This window comes from Neodiprion fabricii, chromosome 2, assembly GCF_021155785.1.
Source record: "Neodiprion fabricii isolate iyNeoFabr1 chromosome 2, iyNeoFabr1.1, whole genome shotgun sequence".
Lineage (NCBI taxonomy): Eukaryota > Metazoa > Arthropoda > Insecta > Hymenoptera > Diprionidae > Neodiprion > Neodiprion fabricii.
In genome coordinates, this window is record NC_060240.1 from 30,574,739 (window position 1) to 30,601,978 (window position 27,240).

A 27,240-nucleotide genomic window follows, 5' to 3' on the forward strand; every position below is an offset into this window, starting at 1 on the left:
ATCCAATAACCGAATTTGAAATCATATTTTGAATATGGTTCTCTATAAATGTTGCTGCATGGCACTAGTCATTCAAATTCAAGCACCAATTGTGTCATTGTTACACCCACTCCACTTTCTTTTTATTTAATACTCTACTAACCAATTCGCTACATTATTACATCTCAACTTCATATGTAAATAACGACATACATGAATATACTTGCAAACCAGCGTCGGGCTCATTTGATCTGTCAATGTGTATAAATTGTGATTGTGATTATAAACAATTTCCAAACTGAAGCATGCATACGAAAATTTCATTACAGATGTCGACCTCCTATTGTCATCTAGATAATTGGTCCAACCGAGACTATATGAACAGTTTGGAAAATGTTTTCTTAACGTTTCTGTGTACAAGCAATTATTCTCATTCGCGGACATACGTGAAATTTTGTTACTTTATATCTCATCATGTGGGAAAAACAGAAGAGATTGGTAGAGCAATGAAATTTGAATATAACTTGAGCCTATTGACTTTCCATATGAAAGTTTGATCATTGATTATATTGCGTCTCTCACGTATGTCCGCCATAGCACACATGTGTCTCTTTTGTAGAGTGAATGAAGAAAAAAGAAACAAATATGAAAAAAAAAAAAAAATCATGAAATCACATGTTTACAGCTTTCTCATTCATCCCATTCACCTCCATGTTTCAATGTTTGTTTAATATGTTCTGTTTTGGCAATTGTCAGGGCGAATGTACGCATATGTAACCCTTAGGCACTGATTATTTGTTTAACAATGAAAATAACGTTAGTATGATCAGTTTACTTACGTAAAGTTTCGTTCGTATGTAAATAAGGGAATTAAATATATACGGACCATGGTAGATACGCGTGTAAATGGGAAATTAAATCTACCCTCATTCTCTCTCTATATGTGTGTGCTTAATATCTTATTCTTTAGAAGTGAAATTGATAAATATAGAACCATAATATTCTCTGACACATTATAGTTTATCAATGTTACCTATGTATAATTTCTCAATTTCCTTACCTAACAAGCAACCATGTTACAAAAATTTTACGATTTTTACGACGCACTTACCTTTACCCAACCATGTATGCTGCAATACACACAGCAGTATAATTCTGCGCCATTCCCTGTTAGCGCACAAGAATATCACATTTGTTATGACTAATACTGTTAGATCTTGCATCGAAAAATCATCATATGAAAGCTTCTTTATTAAATATGATCAAATGTTCACAGCATTTATGTCTCTACGAAAAAATTTCTACATAAAACAAAATTACAAACAAAATTCTGGTATGAATTATTATTGACTCTGTTTCTCAGGTAATACGGGAAGTGGTGGGACTATGACAGAGTTTGTTCGACAGGAGTTGAGAGCTATTGTTGGTGCTCGAACACAACAGCAGCAGCAGCAGCAAAGGATACCAAACAACATCCAAAACAATTTATCTGGTCAAGTTTCTGCGGAAGACCTCGACGCCCTTGGTTTAACTTACGAGATGTCGTCTGCAGGTACACATATTTCTATTAAATTCGCATGTTCCTTTAGCTTAATAAGTACTCTTTAAATAATCTAAAAATTTGTTACGGTTTGATGTATAGATGTATTGAAAGATGTGCTTGAACATTTTCGTAATCCGAGGAAAAGGAGAAAATAAAAAATAAAATATACTTTCGAAGAGACCTGCAAAATTCGGTAAATTCTTACGTGATTTATTTCTACACTCTTTGTCTCGGGCTTACGTGCATATTATTTTTTACAATACATAACAGCATAGATAATTGATTTAGAAATACATCACGTGTGTATGCATACCATTGATACAGTGTTGGCAAACACTAGGCTCTCAGCTTCATTGTCTTTGTCCTCTATTGAGTGGAGACCGTTGTGATTATCAATTTCACAATTGTAATATGCCAGGTTTAAGGTATATAACCCTTTGAATGGATTCGAGTTTTTATCAAGTTCTCCACTCTAGTTAGAATCAAGCTGTGCGTTATGAAAACCTTTTTGTACCTTAGGTTTGAATGATATTTTCACGATTGAAACCGTTTATCAAGCCAGGCAATGATATGTCGACGTGCACAGCAGGCATCGTTTATAAAAAAGACTATGGTAACGCGTGTGTTACAATGTCCCCACTAGGTGAGGCTGTGGTTAGCGATGGCCCCGCCAAAAGCTGGGCCATTGGGAGTGCTGGAAGTGCACCCTCTTCCTCCAGGGTAAGACCCTTCCGACAATTATTTTTCGTATTTTGATTTTGTATGCTCTGTCTTCCCTCTTCGCTTGGCTTCACACCTTATTGTGCACGACATGTTCATTAGTCCATACCGAGTATAAAGCTGTTTGAATTTCACTTTAATCTTCATTAGGATTTCACGCACTTTTTTTTGAATTTCTCCATAGTTGAAAGATTATCACGAGTCGATTTCTTTTACACTTAGTCTAGTTTCATAAAATCTTGCTAAAGCGATGTTGTTCTCTACAGATAACAGTATACATTTCAAACATCTAGATTTGTTTTTCCGATATGTGTACACGAACACAACACCTCACTAACTTTTATTGCGCTAGCTAAGTATTTTATTAATTTATTAATGAGTTCAGTACATGCGCTTAACAACATTATTTCACATAACACAAGTACTCGTGTCACAATAAGTATAAGTGTCACAATGATTCATAAATTCATTACATTTCTTGAAAATTGAAGCAGGTTTCTCATTTTGATTTCTATTCTCGCTGTGTCGAAATTCGTTTTTCCGTGTCATTTTTTTTTTTTATTTTCTTTTTTGCTGCTGCAATAGAACAATTCTGGAAATCATTGGAAATAACATTTCTCGTCAAGTGGTACTGACCTTGCAATTTTACAATTGCATTATTGCTGTCGATAAATGATCAGCAACCACAATCTCTTGTGGACCTCATTTATATGCAGTTTTGTAAGCACGTTACATTTATTTTGCATTATTTCACACTGCCACTCCTGAATGTATGTTTACCATTGGCGTACTATTAGTTATTCTTCAGAATCTTTGAACTACATGTGATCTTGCGGTTCGAGATTCTCTTTTCACGTATCTATTATCATTCAAGAATTTTTAATTAACAAAACGAGGCAATAAAATGGAGAGTTTTTAGCACATTTGAGAAATTCTTTCATAATATACATATGCAAGTCCATGAGAAATTGACGACACTTTTAATAGAAATTATTGAATTTACTCTTAAGTTCTTCATAAAGTCTTTCACTGAAGAACTTACGACAGTCCCTCTCCATTTTTTCCTTGCCTAGTGGGTGATGGTATCGAGAAGGCTTTAGCTATAATTTAGTAAAAGTATTGTAACCGTAAAGTTTGATTGTCATTTGAGAGAGTAAGTCTTTGTTCTGTTTTTAAATAAAAATCAATTTTTTTTACTCCATTGAAATTTAATCTAATTATAACATTAGGTGATAATATTCCGTTTTGGACTAGACTAGGCATGCTTATAGGAGCATGCAAAATTCAATTTTTTATTTTTGCAGTAGTAGACGAGGTCTTAAATTATAAGGCATTGTTATTAAGAGTATTAGATTATGCCGTTTAGGTATTTGACGAGACCGAACCAAATGGCTTAATTGATTCGTAGCACAGCAGAACAGTAGGTGGCTTTTACATTCGCAAATGTTTACTTCAATCAAAGCAATAACTTTCAATACTCGGAATCATCCAAACTGAAGCTATACACAAATTCAATAAATTCGAATGCAATGTAAGTGCATTTCAGATCTTTAATATCAAATGACGTATTGCTAATAGACTTGCTATCTTCGATAGATTATTGATTATGGTTCTCGTGAATTATAATAACTTGCACAATATTTTTTTACCCAAAGTTATGAATTTTTTTCTCTAAGATCTAAGAAGTGAAAAAATTTTATTGTACTGTTTTTTATAATCACTGCACCTTGGGTCCAGTTTTTTTTTCGAATGGTAGATTCATCGCCTAACGGAAATAGTAGATTCATGATTGTACAAAGAGTTAGAAAATAGATATATAACCATTCAGTATAAAATTATTCTCGTTTACGTTTAAACTAACGTTATCGAAAAAGTGTTATAACATTCGCCAAAACGAGTAATTTCGAACCCAAATGTTTAACGTAGATAATATCATACAACGACAGAAATGTATTCTGAAATGAAGACTTTCGAAAAATCTAATCTCTCCTTAAGAGCTCAGTTATAGTCTGAAGTTGTAACGCTACTAAATATTAACTAATTCAGAGTTTGTTTTAGGATGGATTCACGTTAGCAAACATTCATTGCCAAACGTTTTAGAGTTCACGTTAACACATAATGCTTTGTATCCAAACAATTGTTATGCTTCTGGTAGCCTAGGATACTAGTTTTTTATTAGAAATTATTTGAAATATCTTAAGTTTTTCTTTTGATTTTTAACGATATTTGCTTCTTTCTGTTTATTTTTCCCTTTTTTTTTTTTATCCTTAAATTTTGAAGATAAGCATAATATTATTACTGATATATTTGTATCTATCAGTTATATATATTTGTTTAAGCGATTGTTTCCAGTTACACTTGTTATTATTGATATTCTTAGACCAGTTGTCATCATCGTAATTATTTTTATCACCACTGTTGACAGTACTACTATTAGTATTATCAGTCTTGGTATTACTGTCATTGTCATCAAGATTTTGGTAATTACGAGATCTATTTTGAAATCTTCATTCTGCAACTGAGCTCGTGTGGTAAACAATAGAAGCGTATTGTTAGAAATTTATTTTTGTCCATTCAACAGCCACATGAACTAATGATTTCAGACTACTATGGAGGAAGTGGCACGAGGTGATCCGAAATCATCCCTACTACAAAAACTATTATCCGAGTGACTGCGGGCCAAAACTTCGGAAAATAAAAATATATATTTAATATATATCTGAAAATGTTGAAAATGAGGATGTTGGCCCACGGCGTGCATCATACATAAACGTCATATACGTAATACGGATACTATTGTATTATACCCAAAATACTATATGGCAGTATGCAGATACGTATTTGCTGAATACTATAAAGAATAACATGGGGCACAACTAAAGAAATCGTCTAAATAAACAAACTGTAGCCAACGAATTTATTGATTCAAATTTGAAATAAATAGATACATATATGCGAGAGGATTGGAAATACAAGAAATACTTACAATATCTTTTCTCATAAAACCACGATTTTATTTTTATATTTTTTTTGCCCTTTTCTATCTTTAATTATTGATTAATTAACTGATGACAAATTCGGCCGAAGTTAAATATGTAATGGGTCACCAGGTAAAATACGTCTTTTCAAAATTTTACTTGTTACACTCGCGCTACAAGTGTCACGTATTACTCTATATTGTGTTCGGTATCACTGAAAGAAACTACGTAGGTACCTCAAAGGTATACTTTAATATACCACTGGCTGTTGAACATAGAACTATTTATAGGTTTAATAATTGTACACAAAAATAGAGCACTATCACGTTTTCTCTTAATTTAAAATAACATATGTTCGAATATTATTACTATTATTACTATTATTATTAATTATTATTAATTATTATTAATAATTTTATTTTATTACTATTATTTTATTATTTCTTATTATTGTTATTGTTACTATTAATATAATGATAATAATTATATTGTATTATAAATAATATATTTGTGATTGTAAGAATCTGCAACCAAAATATGACAAAGAATACTTGTTGTTGTTAATATGATTATAACTATTATTATTAATTATTACTGTTACGCCGATTATTATTACAACTATCATTACTATGATAATTATATTGTTAGTTTTATCATTATATCTATGATTATTATTATTTGTAAAATTAATATTATTAATATTATTGAACATTTGGCATATGCATATTTCTATTCAATAGTAAGGGTACAGATATACAAAAATATACGTGTATATATATATATTTATTTATATGTGAAAAATATATAAATATAAATATAAACATATGTTTATAATATATATGCATATAAAAAATATAGATAAATATATATATACTTATACAAAAGAAAATTTACCTTCTATTTTGCATAGCTCAGTAATTTGCTCTTCGGGTTTTATCAGATGTGCACTAAATTAATTCTCGACGGCATCTGTTATATGAATGATAAGATAGATAGATATATACGTACATATGTATATACGTCTATACGTACGTATATATATATATATGAGTTATGTCGCAGATAGATCGATCATATGTGCTTTCTAACGAGGAATAATTTTATAAATATAAATATAATATGGATGCATTATGTATATTTATTAATAATTTTTCCTATACGACGTACGATATGCACTTTGTTGTACGTAAAATAAATAGTGAACAGATTTTATTCTTTCTCTGAAGAACCGTGTGAAGAAAATTCTTATAGGTTTTAGAATCACTTGATTATTATTATTATTGTTACGTGTTTATATTGTCAACGTTTTACGAAACTACTCGGTGTATTAAATTCACAACGAAAATTCTATTTTAAGATACGATATCGTTTGCGTTATTATAACTATTTGCAGGGGTGTAGGGAATATATATATATATATATATATATCGTTTTTTCTTTTTTCAACATTTGAAACTGAAGTGAAACGTTGGGGAAAACTGTATAGTAACGGATTATTTGTGCGAGATTGTCCTTCAATCAACCACCGTAAAAATTTCAAATTTTATTCTATTCAACTATTGACAGAAGTATCAATAGTCGAGTTATAATAGGGCGGAAGTGGTTTTTATACAATTCGAAATCACCAACTTATAAGTATTTTTTCACAATCAACAATTGATCCATGCATTGATGGTTCTACTAGAATACCTGCTTAGATTTGTATTTTTAATTCTAGTAAACCCTATAGACTTGGCGCGTAGTAAGCGGAGTTCGAACAATGAGTAAACATCGTTTATCTTTCCACGAATAGAAAATTAATACGATTCGTAAATTTTATGACTTGGATTATTTAATTTTAATCTACCCCTGCATCCAAAGTATATTTTTATTGTAGTGGAAATAAAAGTATGACTACCGAAAACTTGCCTATACATATACAGATACCCAGATTTTATCGGTAAAGTTAGTTATAATAATAGTTGTAATAATAAGCATTATAGTCATAGTATTATAGCTGGAGCAACATGGAAGATCATCAAATGACAAGAAAACAGGAAATAGGAAGATATCGTGATTGAACATATTTTTAGACACAGTTGTTGGAAATGACGGAGAAAAGTTGAATTGTATTCTTTAAGATTTATCACATGTAAAAACAATGAAATCGGCAGAAAAATGTGAAATTTCAAATCCTTTATTATAACTAATGATATAAAATATCTTTATTGTATCTTTGAAGTTACATCAACAAAATTATAATATAATAATGTATATTAATTTAGTTATTCATAATTCGCAGGCACTCTAACAGGGTATTTGGCAGTCGTTATTATTACAGGTATAGTTTGATCAACAATATCATTTATGGCACAATATCGTCGCATTTTTTACTAGTACGACACATGCGTAAGTATCCATATACGTATAATAATAGTATATTTTATGTAAAGAGAAATGATCGGTTACGAGTGGACGAGCATAAATCATTTAAATTCAAATAGTATAAATTAAGTTTATGACGGGAAAAAAGAATTCAGATGTTATATTTTATACATTATACACAAAGCTTGTATTGTATCGTAATTTCCTTCTTACAACTTTGTTTCATATTTATACATACATCATGCGGTTTTTTAATTTTTTTATTTTTGGTTATTTTCACTTAAAAATCACTCAATTAAACCCTGTTATATGGATTACCTACTGGACGACGGCGATTGACTCTTCCTCTCCTGCGATAACCGTAAGGCAAACGTCTCCGAGGATTACCACGTACCCTGGATTCTCTTGGTCTGTCTGAGGGACTGGGCTCAACTTGTGGTCGGGATTGAATTAACTCGCCATACCTTGTGAAATTTGGTGGCGGCCGTCTAGCCACGTCCAATCTGAAGCTACTCGACCTTCCTTCATCGCTGATCCACTGACGCAAGCAAACTGCACACCTGCTTATACGGGATGTCACATCAGTCTTGAGGGTCTCTGGTCGTGGCTTCCTGAACATATCACGCTCCTCGATTGTGGCTAGCCAGTATGAAGACGCTGTTGTGTAAGAGTTACACCTGCCGATACTTTGACACTCTAAAAATGGTCGAGCACGGTATTCTTCAAGACAGGATCCAGGTGATACCAATGATTGACCATCGCCATGTCCTCCAACATCGGTGTGCTGGTAAAATGAGATGGAAAAAGAAATAAAGGAAAAGAAATTATTACTTGTTATTTGTCACACGAGCATGATCAAGGGGTAACACCGCTGGAAAAGCCTATAAAGTTGAGAATTTTTTTTTTGGATGCAAGAAATGCCTAATATTTAAGGAAGTTATTAAGCGTACGTTCTGCAAAAAATGCTCCAGTGTCGCCATTTTTTAATATTTGTCGACAATAATTTTTTGTATTATGCTTAAATGTATGCCTAATAACGTCGTTAAATTTTATTATCTTATTACCAATCCATCCTTCCAAAAAAAATATGAAAAAAAAAAAATTGTCAAACAAGCACTTTCCTCTTGTGTTTACAGTGGAGTAATTATTAAATGATCATGAAAATTTTAAAGAATCGCAAATTTGTCATACCATGAGGAAACTATAACCGGTCCATAGCTCATCCCATCCAATTGGACAGGTTGGTATTGACATCGATTGACTGTGAACTGCAATCATCCTAGTCGGTGCTTCGCAAACTGAACATCTGGATATGTATCTTCTAACTTCCGGAGCTTGGATTGGCGTCATCATAGTTGGCATTTCCTCAGATGTGCTTAGCCAGTAACTGTAGTCGTTATGATTCGCATAGTCGCAAATGTTGTTTAAGTTACAGAACAAGTATGGCTGGGTCGAGAATTTCCTTAGGCAGCTTCCAGCTGAGCCTGCAGAATTTTTCATGTTACTAATGTCTACGTATTTACATGAGGTAGGTAGGAATACCATTGATAAATCTGTCATTTCTTAACTTGTACGATTATCTAATGATCTATGCATTTACCTAGATCTTGACCGTGTGGTCTCCCGTTGCTTAGTATGTGGAGTAAGGAGTATCCGTCCCATAATTTTACTGTATTCCTTGGGCATTCCGGAATCATCATTGACTGCGAATGTCTTGCGAAGTAGAAACCTCTGCTTCTGGGACCCGGAGGTGATGGAGCTGCGTCACCAGTTGCTCCCGGTGGTCCTTCAATAGCAGGTGATTTTTTATGAAATTTGTTTGACAAATTTTGAATTTGAAGAAAAAACGCATGTTACAGCTCATATTTCTACGTACCTGGGGAACCTCGAAGTCCTTCTAGACCCGGAAGTCCGGGTTTACCCATGGCACCAGATGCTCCACGAGGCCCCTCAAGGCCAGGTAGACCTGTTTCTCCTGGCTCTCCGGGAAGCCCTGGTAGGCCGTCTGGACCTGGATCTCCGTAGCTTCCTGGGCTTCCACGCAAACCTATCCCAGGAAAGTTATTTTCAATCCCTGAGCGTGGAAACTAATCTTTTTGATTGCATCCTTTTATTTACCTTGTAATCCTTCTACTCCGGCATCACCTCGAACCCCAGGCCAAACGCGTTGACCAAACAAGAATAGCCCGCGATCTCCTTTTCTTCCCTAGATAAAAATATCGTGGTAACAAACAGCGATAATGATATATTTTCTATTGAATATTGATTTATTCTTAGATTTTTCAAAGAATTATTTAGTCATCTTATGCAGGCTGAATCTATGTCAAACAATGCGGGCCAGCGGAGGTCATATTTGACCAAAATAAGCGGATTTATTGCAGTGAAGTGACGAATTGAATTATATTCAATGGAGCAAGCCTTCTTATTTCTTATACTACTCAGGAGCGTAATTTTAAAAAATCAATATATCGAATAATAATAATAAATCGATATTGCCATTTATAGGGTATACATATAGTGTATACTTCCTACCAAACCATACTAAACTTTCAGAAGAACGTCTTTTTGTTTTGGTTTTTTTGTTTTCAAATCGCTATAGTTTTTGCAATTTGGCTAATTTTTTTGATTCTGCTATATGATTCGACGGAGTGTGAGATTCTACGTATTCCAAAATAAGAAGTTTTAGAAAATCTCGAAGCTTGTGAAATTGGCATTCATTTTTTCGGAAATGAATCGTTAAATATCAGAGAAAACCCATATTCACCTTATAATCTTGAAAAATCGGTGAGAGGCGTGAAAAATTAATTTGGGTAATAATAAAATACACTTGTCGGCTTATTTTGGCCAAGGAAGAACATATTCCAGTTACAAGCAATTCTGGAAGATGACCTCTGCTGGCCTACATGATTTGAGATGGATTCAGCCTGCATTGAAATTTTGTTCTGTAATACCTGTGGTCCTGGTTCTCCCGGGGATCCGTCAAATCCGACATCTCCTACGTCTCCTCTCTCTCCTTTAATTCCTCTCATGCCATCGAATCCACTTAGTCCCGGTTCACCACGAATACCCTTCGCCCCATCACGACCGGTCAATCCAGGCAAACCGATATCTCCAGGTTGTCCTTTGGCACTGAATGCAGAGAACCCAGGCTCTCCTCGGTATCCCTTTGGTCCTAATTCGCCCGGATAGCCTACCACTCCTGGTCTGCCGATTTTTCCCGGAATACCCATACGCCCAGGGAATCCTGAAAACCGGTATAAACTGTGTGAAGATTTTTCTTCTAGTTCAAAGACGGGCAAATTTGTAATATACGTATTTTGGGCGCAAATTACTTTAAGTATTGTAATTAAACTGTATTTCAATGATTATTACTTTCAGCATTGTCATTGTATTTCATTTAACTACAAATATTCAAAATAATTCATAGTCTCCATGACGGATTTCCCCACCACCACGTAAAAAAATGAAAAAAACGAGCTTTATTACGTTGAAGTAATTCAATTGCTATGGGCATTAATTACTTGGAATTGAATTATTTCGAGCCTCAATTACATGTAATTAAATTATTTTGAGCATCAGTTACATGTAATGGTATTATATGTCATCGATTACATGTAATCGATGCTGTTTTGGAATAAATGCGCAAAGTAATTAGCAATTAAATGAAATGAAATTTAATCACTACTTATTTTCAACATTTGTAGTTAAATGAAACACAATTACAATGCTCAAAGTAATATGTAATTAAACCGGCAATTCAATGAAAAATGTAATTGATGCTGCCCCTTTCTATTCTAGTTGTAATTTTTTTTTTCCGAACCTCGGTCGCCCGTTTCTCCCTTAATTCCTTGAATCACGGGCCCTGGCAATCCGTTCAAACCGAGGAATCCATCCGATCCATATTCTCCAGGAGCTCCTTTTTGTCCCGGGATACCGGGAAATCCTGGTAGGCCATCGATTCCTGGCGTTCCTTTTTCGCCCCTTTCGGCAAATTGTCCAGGTGGGCCTGAGTAGCAAGTATGTCGATAATTCAACAATGGTGTTGTTTGTTATTAAGTTCGATCGGGTTCGCCTAAGTCAAGTCTTTTACCTTGTTGTCCTTGTGGTCCTTGATCTCCCTGAATTCCCTTCCTGCCACTGAATCCGACATGCCCTGCCATTCCTTGCAATCCAGCGTCTCCTAGTTGCCCCTAAAAGGATCGTCAGAAATGTCTCAGTACCCGAAGTTTGAAGTTAATTTCCTTCTCCGTCCGGTAACCATTATTTTCATTACCTTCTGCCCTTGCCTTCCTGGTAGACCATCTACCCCCCTTTCACCCTTACGACCATTAAAACCGTTCATTCCTGTGTCTCCGACATCACCTTTTTCAGCTTCGGAGAACGAAACGAATCCTGGATCTCCAGTTTCACCCTTCCGTCCCCTCGGACCAGGATATCCCTGTAAACCTCTGGGACCTGGATTTCCTGGCATTCCTGTATAGAAGCGAATGGTGTTTCACACCGTAATAGGTCAGTTACACAATACTCCGTACAGAAATCGTAATACGGTGCCGGGTTCGGCCAATATCGTTGTGCGATACTGTTTGATCGGCGCAACATTGGCATTTTGTTATGGGCCAGGATTGTAATGTAACGCTGCCAATTTGTGAGCGGACATTCGAAAACGATGCTGGGTCAACATGTGTTTGTCAAGCTACTATTGAAAAAACGAGAAACTTTCTAAATAAGTTGGCAACATAGTTTTTTTTTTCCATTTACAACATCAGCTGTATGCTCATCAGTGAGTAATCTACTCATAGTTCAACTGCCTACTAATGCAAACACTTTTAACTCCTAGAAATACGCCGCTAGACTTTCGGTAGTGAATTCTAACGGGACGCATCGTTCGCATTATTAGTCGCACGCTTGAATTTGTTACCCCAAACTCTCGCATATGAACGTGCGTAACTTTGTAAAACTTATGCTAAGATCACTTCTTTTAGGTTTTTTTATCGCTGTAGTTATGTATGAAATATGATAGTAACTTTTCGTCACATGAACATAACGAAAATACCATAAGCCGAGATTTGTACAAAGTTTAAACACAAATTTTTTCATTGCTCATTGCAGCTTCGCTTATATCATTGTGCATCAATTATATTATTGTACTTTGATGATTGTACATCGGCTGCAACTCTGACGCCAACGTTGATCAGATACAGTAAATCAAGACTTGGCCGTTGCTTGGCTTGCAGATGTATAACCAACTTTTGACCGTTATTGTACGCCAATTCTTAACCGTTGTTGCAAGTACCGATCCAAAACCAACGTTGCGCCATTTTCACCCGTCTATCTTTGACCTTTATTACTACTTCCGACATTGAACCAGGGGCCGTTATATCGGTACACAAATATCGGAACGATACTGGCCCATTTTATAAGCACGGCTGCTATCACATGATATCTGCACGGGACTCTATTCCTTACGAGTAGCAATTCAGTTTCAGTTACTCATGTATAGTTGTGACTGAATTCCATACCTGGGCGTCCCATCTCTCCTGGATCTCCTTCTATACCACGAATTCCTTTCGGGCCGGGTGGTCCCACCGGTCCAATCCGGCCCGTCTTCCCCTTCAATCCTGGTCTTCCATAGTAGCCAGGTGACCCCGGTCGACCTCGAAAACCTTTCTCTCCTTGCTCCCCTTTCGGACCGTCAGGACCCATATCTCCCATTTCACCCTATGAGAATTGAAAAATAATCGATGAGCTAGGTAAGTGTATGTAATGAAGGCGCCAACAAAGCACGTATTGAGATTACTTGAGTTAGCGCTACCAATTGAAACTATAAAAATTTGCAGTATTCGCTAATTTGCGGCTATTCAGCCACTAATTAGTCGTGACAATTGAGAGAAATTCCAAAAAAAATTATTTCTTTTTTGAATGCAATTTTGGTCACCCGATACCAGGTATCGTAACCATTCTGATGACTTACCGCAGAAGAAAGAGTTAAGTGCGGTTACACTAAATGGAGTTGGGTGGCCAAAAGTGCGTTTTAAAATGTGAAAAAAAAAATTATTCCTAGCTTCGACTGATTAGGGTCGCGGTTAATAAGCGGCAAATTCTGACCCTAGTCCTTGGATCGTGCGACTCTATCTTTTCAGATAACTCATTAGTCTGGTTGCGTTAGCTGGAATCGGGCAGCCAAAATTGCATATTAGAAATAAAAAAAAAAATAATGTTGAGTTTCTCGCAATTGATTTGAGTCGCGGCTAATGAACGGCAAACTCTAAGTCTAGTTCGAGTTTCCTGCGATTCTACCTTCACGCGTATTTCAGTGAGATCACGCTAACTTATCATAAAGTTGGCGTAGCCTTAGATTTTTTTAAAACAGTTTCAACAACGGCAAAAGGTTAATCGTCACGACTAATTAGCGGCTAAATAACGGCAAATTACCCATCATTCAAATTCGTGTAGTTTCAATTGGTAGCGCTAACTGAAGTAACATTACGTATTTCGTCATTTTACTCTTACTTACTTTGATTCCGTCTATTCCGTTGAGTCCGTCGAAGCCGTCATCACCCGGCGATCCTTGGATACCTTTGAAACCGTCCAACGATTGGCCAGGCTCACCGGGCAGCCCTAGACGCCCATCTATACCTGGAAGCCCTGGCAAACCAACATCGCCAGGCGCAGCAGCATCTCCGACATCGCCCTGCGGGCCGCTGAAAGATGATTCCCCGGGTGGACCATCTTGCCCGGGTTCACCGAAATCTCCCAAGTCACCCTTTGGTCCAGGGGGGCCTTGTAGTCCATCTAATCCTGGTGGACCAGTAATTCCACGTTCCCCTTTCAGTCCGTTCACTCCGACTATTCCCGGTCGGCCATCCAAACCCGGCATTCCAGGTATACCGTTCGGTCCATCATCTCCAATTTTTCCGGGTAGACCAGGTTGTCCCCTAGGACCACTCATACCCGTGTAACCCTGTGGACCGTAGTCGCCTATCTGTCCTCGGAATCCGGTAAATCCAATCTCTCCTTTCAGACCTTTCATACCGTCGAATCCAGGCTGACCAGCCTCTCCTTTTTGAAAATAGTTCAGAATTGTATATATTAGTTACCCGACCACTGTGATATCTAGTATTGTACATGGGGCAGAATAAAGTGTACCAGCCGAAAAAAAAGCTATCCGACCGGGCTGAGAATTGGGCTAACTGTTGTCCTATTGGGTGGCACTGCTCGCATCAAATATTAATTCATTTCGACAAATATAGACTGAGATGGAGGGGGTACAATTTTTTGATCGGATAATTTTTACTTTGGGCCTGGTACACTTGAATAATTCTGCCCCATTTGTATGTCGAGTAAGTTTAGGATTCATCACCTCTGGCTCCTTTATTGCCGTAAATCCCGCGATTGCCAGGGCGGCCAGGAGCGCCAGGTGCACCGCGATATCCTTGAATACTGGATCCGGTTTGACCTTTGGGTCCCTGATTGGAACGAATGGTTGAATTTATTTGTCATTCTATAAAGATTTTTGGAAGTTCTGGATGGTATTATGTCATTTTATTTACCTGAAGACCAAGGCGACCCTCTAATCCGGGAGCACCTTTCGTACCCTTGAAACCTTTGACACCTGGCTCACCACTTCTTCCGGGAAGACCATCGAAACCAGCATCGCCATAGTCTCCTTTTTGTCCGGTTGGTCCCATTTCTCCTACTTCGCCGTAGTAAATGGTTAAACCAGGTGCACCATGGTCTCCTTTTTGCGCGAGGGGACCCTGTTAGGTTTCATACGTATGAAGCCGGGTTATTGATGTAAAATATCAGCATTTGTCCAGTCAAGTGAAAAAAAACAACTGAATTGTACCTTTTTTACAGAGAGTTTAATGAGCTTTAATTTTTGTAATAATCTTTATCGCGATCGGTTCAACGATTATCGAAATATGATGAAAAAATTGGATTGGAGCACCTTATTTTCAAGATGGTGGTTGGGCCGTGGAAGTCAGGATTTTTGCTTTCTTGCGAGCTTTCTTCAAAAGTATACCGAAATGAAGGTCTCCACAAATTTATAGCTTTATACCGATTAATTTTTCTATTTTTGTTAATTTGACTGGACTACAAATGAATGTATACGGATTGAGAAATTCAAACGCGTATTTACATACAGGTAGACCTGGCAATCCTTCACGTCCTGGTTGTCCAGAGAGGCCTTGGGGACCCGGATCACCAGGTATTCCAGTATATCCTTTGAATCCAGGGGGACCTGGCTTTGTGCTACCGGTTGGGCCTCTATTCCCCCGAGGTCCAATTGGCCCTTCATCACCAGGTAACCCGCGCAAGCCGGTCAACCCGTCTTGACCTGTAATTGGATTTCATGGAGGAGTTAATTGATTATATTTAGGCATTCAGGAAGTGTAAAGTGAAGTGTTTTTTATCTTTTAACCCTTTGTGGCACTACGTCATATATATGTGACACCTTTTTTGAATGGGTTATTTAAGATTTACATTTAATTTTTGAGATATCGCGATAATTTTTTTTGCATAATTCGACTTTTAAGATGTCGATGTTGATGTTTTCGCAGGGGTTGTGATGAATTCACGAATATAGTGAGCGCTATAAACGAACACGGTGTTTTTATGCAATAAATGTAATTGTGGGAAGGTTATGGTGTCTAGAAAAGCGGAACTCAGTAATCTTGTGTTTTCGGGTTCGCTGAAAACGAATCTGATGGCAGAATTTCAAAATTCAATATGCAGAATGCATATTCTGTATTCTTCACAAAATTTTTATATGAATCTCGCTCTTTGCGTTACCCGGAACGAAGATGGAACTAGAATTTCGCTACGTTTTCGTCGTCAGTCCGGATAACAGCGGCAAACAGCGAGATACATTCAAGCATTTTGTGCAAAACGCATTGAATCCATTCCGCATATCACATTTTTGTAATTCTGACGTCGGATTCGTTTTTATCCATGGTATCCTTTTTCGTAGCTGTTGCAACATTTCAAGTTTAGTATATAAATACGTATAGAAGTTACCAAATAATTCTGTTATGTATTTCTACAATTGAGTCGCAAGTGTAAAGTAGATCCGCGTAATGTATTGTACTAAGTCGAAGTTTGAAGTGTCTTGTATCGCGTGATATTGTTGTGTAAGGTATAAATATGTGTTCCATTCCACTACATTATTTCTGGAGGATGCTAGGTATATGTCACCACAAGGTCACATTAAAGATATAGTTACGAATAAAAATATTAACCGTTCTTATTACGTCAGCGTTATTTCAAATTGACTTCAGGAGGATCATGTTGACATCAAATCGATATTCTTTCTATGTGTGAAATAATGAGTTATATCTTATGTAAAGCATGGTATTGAATGATATAATGTTGCCATCAAATTTATATAAACGTGTTCACTGGGTATTGGATCCGCCATTTTGAATTTTGAAATTCTGACGTTGGATTCGTTTTCAGCGACCCCGGAAACTCCTTGCGTACCCAGTTTCATGGACTTTGACTGCAAAGAAAAATGTATGCTTCAAAGGATTAACTACGTACCTGCATCGCCAGGCATTCCTTTCGGACCGCGATCTCCTCTGAGTCTATCTGTGATTTGGCGAGGGTCCGACAATCCCGGCGGTCCTCGAACTCCCATGTTTCCTTGATCTCCTGGTATACCGGGCTCTCCGGGAAGTCCCGGATCACCCACGAGATATTCTTTCGGAATTAGCACATCGTCACCTTTGGCACCCGGTAAACCATCCCGACCGTTCACACCGTTCCGCCCCGGTATTCCTGCATCACCGTAGTCACCCTGATTCGAATAAAGTAAAATAGTTAAGTACTCAAGTCGTATATTTAATTTTTCATTACAGCTAGAAAGTATGACTGTACTTTAAACACGTATCTGTAAGGTGCTCTAGTATTTAAAAAAATGTTGGCCAACAAGTAAATCTTTAAAACTAATTTCTAAACTATTTTCATTGTTAATTTTCAACAACTAATCCCTAATAATAAAAAGTGTAAGCCTGTGCATGAGATATCAGCTGAATATTACGGAGAAAAAATTAAATGATTTCAGGTTTGAATGGTCTGTGCAGTAGATGTACAAAATATATTAGCTTGCTAATCCACCTCGAATTACAATTGCTGAAACCAGTCAAAAGTCTGAAGCTATGGAGAGTGCTCAAATTTCACCATCTCCAATAAAAAAATAAATCTGGCAGAAAACCAAGAGCATTCACATTCACCAGAGATGGAGCTGGCTCAGATTGCGACATCAGAGAATATGTAACGAGAAAAAGAGACCGTGGAAAAGACGGCGACATTTCGAGGGCTGATTTTGAAGACGCTTTCCACCTTCTTAAAAATCAGACCTTGAAACTCTAGACTCTGATCGATCGAGACATATAAACTGTTTTTTCTAGACAAATACAAAGCCCAATTGCACCAACGTGATTTAAGAATTGTCTGTAATGCCCATTATCCACAGTTCCAAATCCAAAGACCTACTGATGGAATCGAGGCCTCGTTCCTGAGCCGAAGAGTCAATTTTCAAGCTCTGAAAGTCTTTATACAAGTCAGACTCGCTAGCAAATATTATCGTCATCCATGATTCAACCAGCTGTGCTCCAAATTTAACTATGCATATCCATGCCCAGACTTAGGGTGGGTCAAAAAAATCAAGTATTTTTTTTTTTTGGAACCGACACATGAAAACTAGTTCCTAGGTACCTCTAGAAAGTACTCACCAAGTATGAGCTCCTAATATTAACGGGAAGATTATGCTCATAATAGTTTTCCATTTTCAATTTGGTATCATATAAAAATGGTCATATCTTATCAACAATAGATCGCTTAACCAATCGCAAAGTCGATATTTATAGAAAATTGAACGCTCTACAAAAATGGTCTTTTATACTTTTTTCATTAATCCAACCATTTAAAAGATATTCAAGGTCAAAGATTGAAGTATTTTAAGGAAAATAACTTGATTCAATACTGTATAGAATTATAAAATTTCATATGGTGAAATGGAAATTTTTTTTCTGCTGACATGTAAAATGATATTTCTTAAATAAAAACCTTCTTTTCCTGAAATAGAACGTAAATTATCTCAAAATTCACAAATTAAATGGATAAATTGGAAATATTTATTGGAAAACTATTAAAATCAGTAGGCATTGGAATTCTACTGCGAATATCTTTTGAATGGCTCGAGTAATCGATTAACCACAACAGAACTTTTTTGTAGAGCGTTCAATTTCCTACAAATATTGACTTTGCGATTGGTTAAACGATCTATTGTTGATAAGATATGACCATTTTTATATGATACTAAATTGAAAATGGAAAACTATGATAAGCATAATCTTCCCGTTAATATTAAGAGCTCATACTTGGTGAGTACTTTCTAGAGGTACCTAGGAACTAGTTTTCGTGTGTCGGATCCAAAAAAAAAAAATACTTGATTTTTTTTACCCACCATTGCCCAGTCTGTAATACGAGAATGCAAGATTCAATGCAACATCTCGTCAATGACTGTCCAATTTTCGATCAGTACCGTCAATTTTACCTCAAACCCTATGTCGTATCGTACCATAGAGCACCGGATATCGTAAATTGCGAAGATGCGAAATCAATTAAAGCCATATTCTACTTTCTACAATACAGCTGCCTTCTTAGAGCCTTTTGCTTAAACGAATAATCAACTGTTTGTCTTCAGTATAATTCCGTCTCTGTTTTATTATATTTAATTATTTTTTTCATATCGATTATTCATTCTTGCAATGTTATTGATTTAATTTCTAACCATTTGTTATGGATCCTGTATGTGTCCGGGTAACAATATGCAATACTACTATACTACTATTTTATTTTTATTTACCTTATCTCCTTTAAATCCGGTCGGCCCATAGTCACCTGGGAAACCGGGATAGCCCCGTGTCCCTGGAGGACCTTCCTCACCACGGAAACCTTTGAATCCTGGTTCGCCAGGCGGGCTTCTCATTAAAGATTCGGCCGGCCAAATTATTTTTCCCTTTTCCCCCTTTGGTCCTTGGATACCTGCGAGCCCAGAACGACCAGGCATACCCCGGAGTCCCTTTGGTCCCATCGGACCAGGACGACCTGCAGGTCCGTCGTATCCTCGAGGTCCAGGTAAACCGGGAGGTCCTGGTGGGCCTTGGAAAGCATCCGTGCCCGACTCTCCTCGTTCACCTTTTGCGCCAGGGATACCTGTCATATCAAAATACGTTCAGGGAGTTCCTTAGTTTCGAAAATAATTTTTTTTTGTTTGCGTGAACGTTTGTCCGTTCAATACATGCAGCTGAAGCCACTGCTGAAAATCCAGATAATGTGACTTACCAATTAAAAAAAGTTCATATCTCTACTAAATTTCGTTTCTTTGAAAATCGGTTCCACAGGAGGATAGAGGGATTCATCTATTTAGCCTTTAAAGTGATCTTTGGTTTTTGTTTTTCAGATACTTCGTTTGGCTGAAAACAGGGTTACCGTTTTCAACGCTGCTTTATGCACACCATAACTTCGGTAGCCGTAGCAGCTACAATTTTCATGTTACGATATAACTTTTTTTTTTAAATCGAAGCTGACATTGCCTATTTCTAAACCCGATCTGCCCAATTTTTTTCCCTTCCTTACTCCGCAACCCATACAATTTTTGAAAATCGTGAACGTTATACAACACTCATAGGTGACGAACCCCCTCAATGATTGGACCATTGATGCTACCTAAATTTTTGTGATTTGTACGTACAAGTTAATACAAATAGTCAGAAATTAATAGTTTTTACCTGGTTTGCAGATGCCACAATCATCTCCTCGCAATCCTTTCTGTCCCATTAATCCTGTGGGGCCTGGTCGACCGTCCACTCCTGGGGGACCAGGTGGTCCTGGTGGTCCAACTTCTCCCTGAGGTCCTTTTATAGGCACACCTCTTCCAGGGGATCCCTTCGGTCCTGGGTCGAAAGAAAAATATTAGCGCGAGTAGCTGTGGTTATTGTAAAGCAATTACGATGAGTATATACGTTTGTAAAGGTGTTGACTGTATTTTTGAATTACCTTCAGCACCATCTTCACCGCGATCACCAGCGAATCCCCAATATCCATCTATGCCAGGTGATCCAGGCTCACCGGGCGGGCCGACGATCGTCTCACCTTGAAAGCCTTTTGCTCCCATTATTCCTTGAGGTCCAGGAAAACCGTTCGGTCCGATATTTCCCTTTACTCCCGGAGCTCCTAAAAACAGTCAATATCGTTTTGCATTTAACCGGTTGGCTGGTAATGATGCATATATGCATATTTTTTAATAACTAATTTCTCGATCGATTTGGACGAAAATTCGTACACTACCGTATTGGGGGCCCCTAAATCCGAATTCGAAATTAGAATTGGAAAACTCGATATGAGGGATTCAAAATGGTGGCTTCAAATACCGGTAATTACGACCAGGCCTCAGCACCTTCGTACCAAAAAGTCAAGAAGTGGAATAAGTCTTTTGAAAATTCTTACTCGGGGGTTTTTGGGGTTACTAATGATGAATCCGTTATCAGAATAGAAGAATTGCAAGATGGAGGATCCAAAATGTTGACGGCTATACTTGAAACCCCTCCAGGTATACCAAAAGTCGAACTTGAATATAGCAAGAAAAAATTCATAATAAAACTAAATATTTAATTTGACTCACCCCTATTTTCGCCCTCAGGGGGTGGCAGATTCAGGGAATAACTTTTGCATTGGAATTGAAAACCCCAAAAACCCCTACAGGTACACCAAATTTCGAATTTGAATATAGCAACAAGATTCACAATAAAATTGAAAATTGACCCTGTGTCATCGCTATTTTAACTCTCAGGAGCAGGCGAATTCAAAAAATAAGTATTGAAATGAAATCAGGGACCCAAAAAAGTCCCGGATACTAATTTTGGTCTAATTTGGTCGGTTGTCTGTGACTGTCGCCAATCTTGGCACGAAAACCGAAAGAAATTCGTACCAGTCAACCGGTTAATGAACATACTTACGGATGTGACGTACAAAATGAGAGAAACTGATTCATTGCTTACCGTCATCACCAGGGTCTCCTCTGACAGATTTACCCTTTGGTCCAGGCAGACCAGGCGGACCTGGAGGTCCTGGTGGACCTGGCAACCCGATGTATCCGACATTTCCGGGCGACCCGAATAATCCTGGATCTCCCTTCCGACCAGGCGGACCTGGAAGAAGTCGTATGTCAAGGTAGGGCGAGGCTAGTTGAGCATAGGGGCAAGTTTAGAAATTGAAATATCCCGGTAACTGAGCATCACACGACACATTTTAAACGAAGAAAAGAGGATGACGTGAACGGGAACATGTGACGCGGTCGTCGATAGTCATGCGGCGATCGAGTGAGACGCGAGAACGCTTTGTGCTTTTCTTGCTTAAGAAATAAAAAAAAAGTTCATCGTTATTTTTCTCTTGGACTCGCACGAAGACAACTATTTACGATCACGTAAGTGTTAAAAGTTTGCTTATATTATTGAGCTTATTACCCTACTAGCTCATCGAGTATATTCACGCAAGACCATCAAAGGCATCATGCCAAGGACAGTGTCCATGAATATTTCTTACAAATTAAACTGACCGGTTTCTCCTGGTTTTCCAACGCTTCCCTTAATTATTTCGTCCAGATCTGGGATGTAAAGTCCACGGGGTCCTTCGGGACCCTGTTTTCCTGGAGGACCAGCGTTACCAAGTTCACCTTGTTCACCCTGCGCAGAAGCAATACAGAGGTATTCAATTCATTGTCAGCAAAATACAAGTGTAGATATTTTCCTCTGCTTCATTTGGTAAGACATACTTTGGAGCCATCAGTTCCAGGTCTACCCTCGAATCCAGGTGCGCCCTTTGAACCTTTCTCCCCAGGCTGTCCTGGCGTGCCCACGATCCCCTGCTTTCCTCTCGAGCCTTGATAACCTCGATGACCTTTCAATCCTTTTAGACCTATGATTCCAGGTCGACCCTGAAATATTTATTTCTCGCGTATCACCGACTGTTGCGGACGCTCTTTTGTGCCGATAAAAAATGATAGTTCAACAACCCGTTATTTCATACGCAATGCAGTGAGTCCAGAGCAGCTACAGAATATGGAAGCTTCTTCACTGTCTTTCGGATACATGTACTGTTCAGTTCATCTCAGGGGTAAAGACTTACAACGTGTCCTTTCCAACCAAGCACTCCCTTCGGTCCACGATCTCCACGATCCCCTTTAGCACCGGTCGCTCCGGTAACACCTGGCTGTAATACGTCGGTCCCAGGGCTGATCAGTTGATTATCTGGTTCACCTTGCTCACCGGTGTCACCTGTTTCTCCCTGGGTACCCTTAACCCCCCAACGGTCTTCTCCACGATCACCCTGAAGTCCCGGAAGTCCAGGCTCTCCCATGTATCCCTGATTTAAAAAAATGTATAATAAAGTCCCATCGCTTACAACAACAATAACCGTATATATACTTACAGTGTCTCCGGTCTCTCCTGGGGCTCCTAAACCTCCAGGAAGACCTTGAAATCCTGGATGTCCCTGAACAGGAAGAAGTGTGTTTGTTATCGGGTGAAGAGTTTTGAAAAACAATTAGCTAATCTATGCATTCATTGTGTAATGCAATTTTTGTTGGGTGCTTTTCAGCAAGGGCGGGCGGGGTAAAACGGTGACGGGGGCAAGACGGGACAGGTGTCATAACATCAATTAACGAGAGTATAAACGGCGTTTAGTGTCTTTCACCGGCCGCCAGCCACCCGAGTTGCATTATAGATGAAGGACGCTTTTTCGCCGCTAGACAAAAAAACGAAAATTCGTCGTTTCTGCTCTAATTTTCCATCTAAATAGTTGCGTGACATTGGTATAATATTGTAACGTGATAATTTGAATACAGGTGTTAATGTCAGCTGAAATTAGTGCACCAGCAAGTGAGAGCATAATTTTTAATCACAGCTCATATTCCTGTCACAATTTTCGTTTATTTTTTTTTTTGCATGAGCTACTGGGGCAAGATATGTCGATACTGGTTAAAACTAGAACTACCGAAGTTAAGCCGATGCTATTTCTACCAAATCCAGTCAAAATGACTGGTCTTCAAAAAATCGTAACGATAGAAAATGTTTATATGAATATGATATAGTTGTAGCGTTGAACGGTATCCCATCTTACCTCATCCCATATTCGTAGACCAATACAAAGATACCGCGCATTTGTACCGATTTGTTTGTATGTCACTGTACTAAAATTGAATACCTCTTGTTTCAGGATCCAACGGATGTATGTGAAGTGTGCAAAATTTTTATAATATTTTCAATGAAAATTGATTTAAACGTGAATGCCGTAAATGATCATATATCTAATTGACATGATACTTAAATTGTAAAAATAATGTATTTTACTTATGCACAAAGCTCAATGTCCCCATCATGCCCCGCCATCCCTTATTTCGCACAAGATTACCTGACTTCCGTCGTATCCAGGAGTTCCTCGTTCCCCCTTTACTCCGACTGAATTAATTCCACCATCGCCAGGTTCTCCGGGAAATCCTTGGTTCCCGATAGGACCTGGCTCACCTGGTAAACCCTGTATACCCGACCTGCCGGGAGCTCCGGCTATTCCGTCAGTTCCATTGCATCCGTCGAGACCATCCGGACCCCTCACACCTGGAGCACCGGGCTGTCCCTGTTGAATTGGAATTAAAAAAGGTCTGTCATTTTGTTTGATGTACTTATACTTGTTAAGCAACGTACGAACAGTGTTTCATGATCTTACACGATCTGCTTGTCAATCGGTATATTTACTTTGTAGCTGCTTAACTATCTGCGAGTGTCGATACGTTAGATGCAAATCTAAATGTATACTTACAGAGATTCCAGAGATACCGATAAATCCTGGTAGTCCATTGTCGCCCTGAACAGATGAGAATTTATAAATATCTTAATTGTATTCATTTTACCGCTTGTTTTTTAGAATCTCCGCAGTCCCCTCACCTAGTTTTATAGACAAGTAGAGCCGAAATAAGGAAGATAAGTCTTTCAAGTTAAGATTAACGCTAAGTACAGCATATTTTAATTTCGGAATGTACTTGTCGGATACACTGGTCGGTATTTACGCACATCCATGTGCGAATTTTACATGTATACATTGATGAATGATTCTTCTCTGTAGTTCTGAGATATGCGTGTAATATTTTATGAAATCGAAAGTTTTTTACTTCAAGTCGTTAAAATAAATATACCAATGCCCTGAATATTTTTTAAGATTATCAATCGCGTGTCGCCAAAGCTCCGGAAGTCTCACGTTATGCATACGCTGCAGTGTCGTACATAATAACGGCAAATCTGGTCGATGTATGGGAAGGGCAATGTTAAAGATTAATTACACGAATAAAACAAGTTCAGTTTGACTGAGTGCCTTTCGGGAGGTCCAAAGAGCCGAAAGCACCTGGACCACTGAAACCGGTTGTGCCGAAGATGTTGAAGAGTTCGCAAATAATCGTAAAAAAAAAATTCATTCCCGTGCCCAGACTCCGTCGTTTTACCTGCGCCTATCGTACGTATACATTATGCATATTTTTCACCCTAGTTTCTTTGTTCTTTGTGTTTTTCTACCTTCTCTCTCTTCTTTCATGCTTTGCTTTCTCGCTACAGCCCAGATGAAATACTTGTATAAGATTTAAATTTGATAAAAATTGCTCAACGACACTGAGAAAATTTTGACCTTCTTAATTATGGTATATAGACTTTCTTTGTATTTTCAATATATGACGCAGAATCTCCAATATTTTAGGCCTTCGATAGGTGGAAAAATAACATGTGGCTCGCACGGTTGCCTCTTCGCAGTTTATCCGCGCAAAGGTTGAGAAGTTCGCAAGCGGTAAACGGTAGATGTGGAGGGCCTGCTACATCCGATGCTTAGCACGTGTCAGCGAGTTTTCTTACTTCCAGTTTGTCAAAGAGTCAGAAAGGAAACGCGGGTTGGAGGAGAGAGGAGGAGGGTTCTCCCGGTTAAACAATCCCTGCAAGATTTATCTTCCCACAACTCGGCGAAGTAATGGAGCTGCAGAAATATATGCACAGGGTGTTTAGTTTACATCTATTTACTTGAATGTAAACGCATTTTGCTTCACAGGTATATAACGATGGACTGCAAGCGAATTATCAAAATCTTATTCTTTATCAGGCACACATCGACGCCTAAGATCGCATCGTAATTTCACGTATGATTTCTTTTCTCTTCAGTAATAATTTCACTTTGGTAAATTACTGTTTTAAAATTCTCTTTATTTGGAAGCTTGCACCGTGCGGAGTGCGGTGTTTCAGGATCCTTGAAGGACTTGACATATGTTGTCTATACGTGAAATTAGCAGATCGACACGTAGGCGGGTTAAATTGGTCCCTATATGGAGAGAAAGTTTTTTACAAGAGACTCGTGTCGTTGCAGCATAATCCGAGACCTTTCTGACATATTCGTCGTTTTTTATTTATTGGTCAAACCGATCTGATGATACTCAACGTTGGTACCTTTTGTACTTCACGATGTCTCGCATAATCTCTACGGGTGCAAAAGCGAAAGAAATTATTTTCTGTGACTTTGTAAAATCATTTTTATGCAATTTGATTAACAACGAAATTGGCGTGGAAATAATTTTTTCTTCGTTATCTTTATGCAATTTATTATTGTCGTAATTATCTGACCATAAGTTTTTTTTCTACAGTGTTTGTATTCAACTTTTGGTGAAAAATCATGAATCACCCGATATATTTGAATTCCACGAACACTGCGGTGACCGCATGGGCGAGCTTCGGAGATGTTCTCGCAAAAAATTAACTCAGTCTGGATAAATCTTCTCACGGGAATTTGCAGTCGTTAAATCTTCTGCGACGACAGCGAAAACCTTTCGTTTGCATCATTTTTCTTAACATATCGTAACCGGTAAATGGATAATAATTATTTTACAGTTACAACGACTGAATGCTCTATTTATGAGCGCCACCCTGCATCGCCAGACCTAAATACCCAACAATGTTGATACAACCTTGCTTAGTCTTCAGCGAAGAACTCTTGTCGTTAAGATATCTGCAGGTCTAAGTGTATCGTGATGCGGGATCCGTAACGTCAGCAAAGTTTTAAACTTGTGTTTGAATTTTTGCACAAGCTTCTTGGAGTTCTTAGGTTACAGAAACGGAGCCGTTGCACAAGGGAGGAATTCATCTCGAGACATCCTTGCAGTGGCGTAGTGTAAGGTTGAAAGTTTTTAACCAACATACGTGTATATGTAGGAGAACAAATCTCAGGAGAAATGAGGTTCTCGAAAAAATAAGTAATATTCATAAATATTGAACAATAAAGCTTCGTATGTGGGGATAAATTTATTGTATAGAGCAGCCTGGGGGAGTAAAAAAGAAGCTCCAGACGAAATAGACTGTCATAAATTTACTGATGCAGGTGTTCATTGTTGTAAGTATATTTATTACTCTTAGTTTAGACTCAGCTCGAGTGGTAAGAGCTCCGTTAATCAAACTAAAATCCAAGATGTAACTTGAGGAAAAAGGTGGCGCACTGTCGGACGGACATGAAAAAGTAGGGTAAACCTATTTTTGGAGCTCATTCGCTCATCTCGGTCCCTTCACGTACGCCATT

The 27,240-nt window shown here is 37.9% G+C and overlaps 2 protein-coding genes across 15 annotated transcripts in view; one reads left to right on the plus strand and one right to left on the minus strand.

Moving 5' to 3' along the window:
- The window catches only part of LOC124175163 (nuclear receptor coactivator 1-like), a 64,073-nt gene extending 56,358 nt beyond the window's left edge, over positions 1-7,715 (plus strand). For 12 of the 14 annotated variants that reach the window (XM_046555132.1, XM_046555128.1, XM_046555130.1 and 9 more), the window contains 3 exons: positions 1,343-1,531; positions 2,166-2,242; positions 4,846-7,715. In XM_046555132.1, coding sequence (XP_046411088.1) covers positions 1,343-1,531; positions 2,166-2,242; positions 4,846-4,914 — 335 coding nt within the window. In that variant the 3' untranslated portion in view covers positions 4,915-7,715. The remainder of the gene's footprint in view (positions 1-1,342; positions 1,532-2,165; positions 2,243-4,845) is intronic. The other 2 variants (XM_046555134.1, XM_046555131.1) reach the window with 1 other exon arrangement.
- Positions 7,381-27,240, minus strand: part of LOC124175161 (collagen alpha-5(IV) chain-like) — a 31,594-nt gene continuing 11,734 nt past the window's right edge. Inside the window, exons 3-27 of the mRNA XM_046555120.1 lie at positions 24,463-24,507; positions 24,058-24,279; positions 23,077-23,139; positions 22,774-23,010; positions 22,421-22,582; positions 22,205-22,331; positions 21,648-21,797; positions 20,647-20,823; positions 20,379-20,543; positions 19,454-19,803; positions 17,125-17,380; positions 15,729-15,922; positions 15,135-15,341; positions 14,945-15,050; positions 14,099-14,643; positions 13,104-13,302; positions 11,858-12,057; positions 11,675-11,774; positions 11,405-11,590; positions 10,536-10,828; positions 9,703-9,790; positions 9,461-9,631; positions 9,185-9,370; positions 8,776-9,068; positions 7,381-8,368 (exon numbers count right to left, since the gene is read on the minus strand). Coding sequence (XP_046411076.1) covers positions 7,880-8,368; positions 8,776-9,068; positions 9,185-9,370; positions 9,461-9,631; positions 9,703-9,790; positions 10,536-10,828; positions 11,405-11,590; positions 11,675-11,774; positions 11,858-12,057; positions 13,104-13,302; positions 14,099-14,643; positions 14,945-15,050; positions 15,135-15,341; positions 15,729-15,922; positions 17,125-17,380; positions 19,454-19,803; positions 20,379-20,543; positions 20,647-20,823; positions 21,648-21,797; positions 22,205-22,331; positions 22,421-22,582; positions 22,774-23,010; positions 23,077-23,139; positions 24,058-24,279; positions 24,463-24,507 — 5,211 coding nt within the window. The 3' untranslated portion in view covers positions 7,381-7,879. The remainder of the gene's footprint in view (positions 8,369-8,775; positions 9,069-9,184; positions 9,371-9,460; positions 9,632-9,702; positions 9,791-10,535; positions 10,829-11,404; positions 11,591-11,674; positions 11,775-11,857; positions 12,058-13,103; positions 13,303-14,098; positions 14,644-14,944; positions 15,051-15,134; positions 15,342-15,728; positions 15,923-17,124; positions 17,381-19,453; positions 19,804-20,378; positions 20,544-20,646; positions 20,824-21,647; positions 21,798-22,204; positions 22,332-22,420; positions 22,583-22,773; positions 23,011-23,076; positions 23,140-24,057; positions 24,280-24,462; positions 24,508-27,240) is intronic.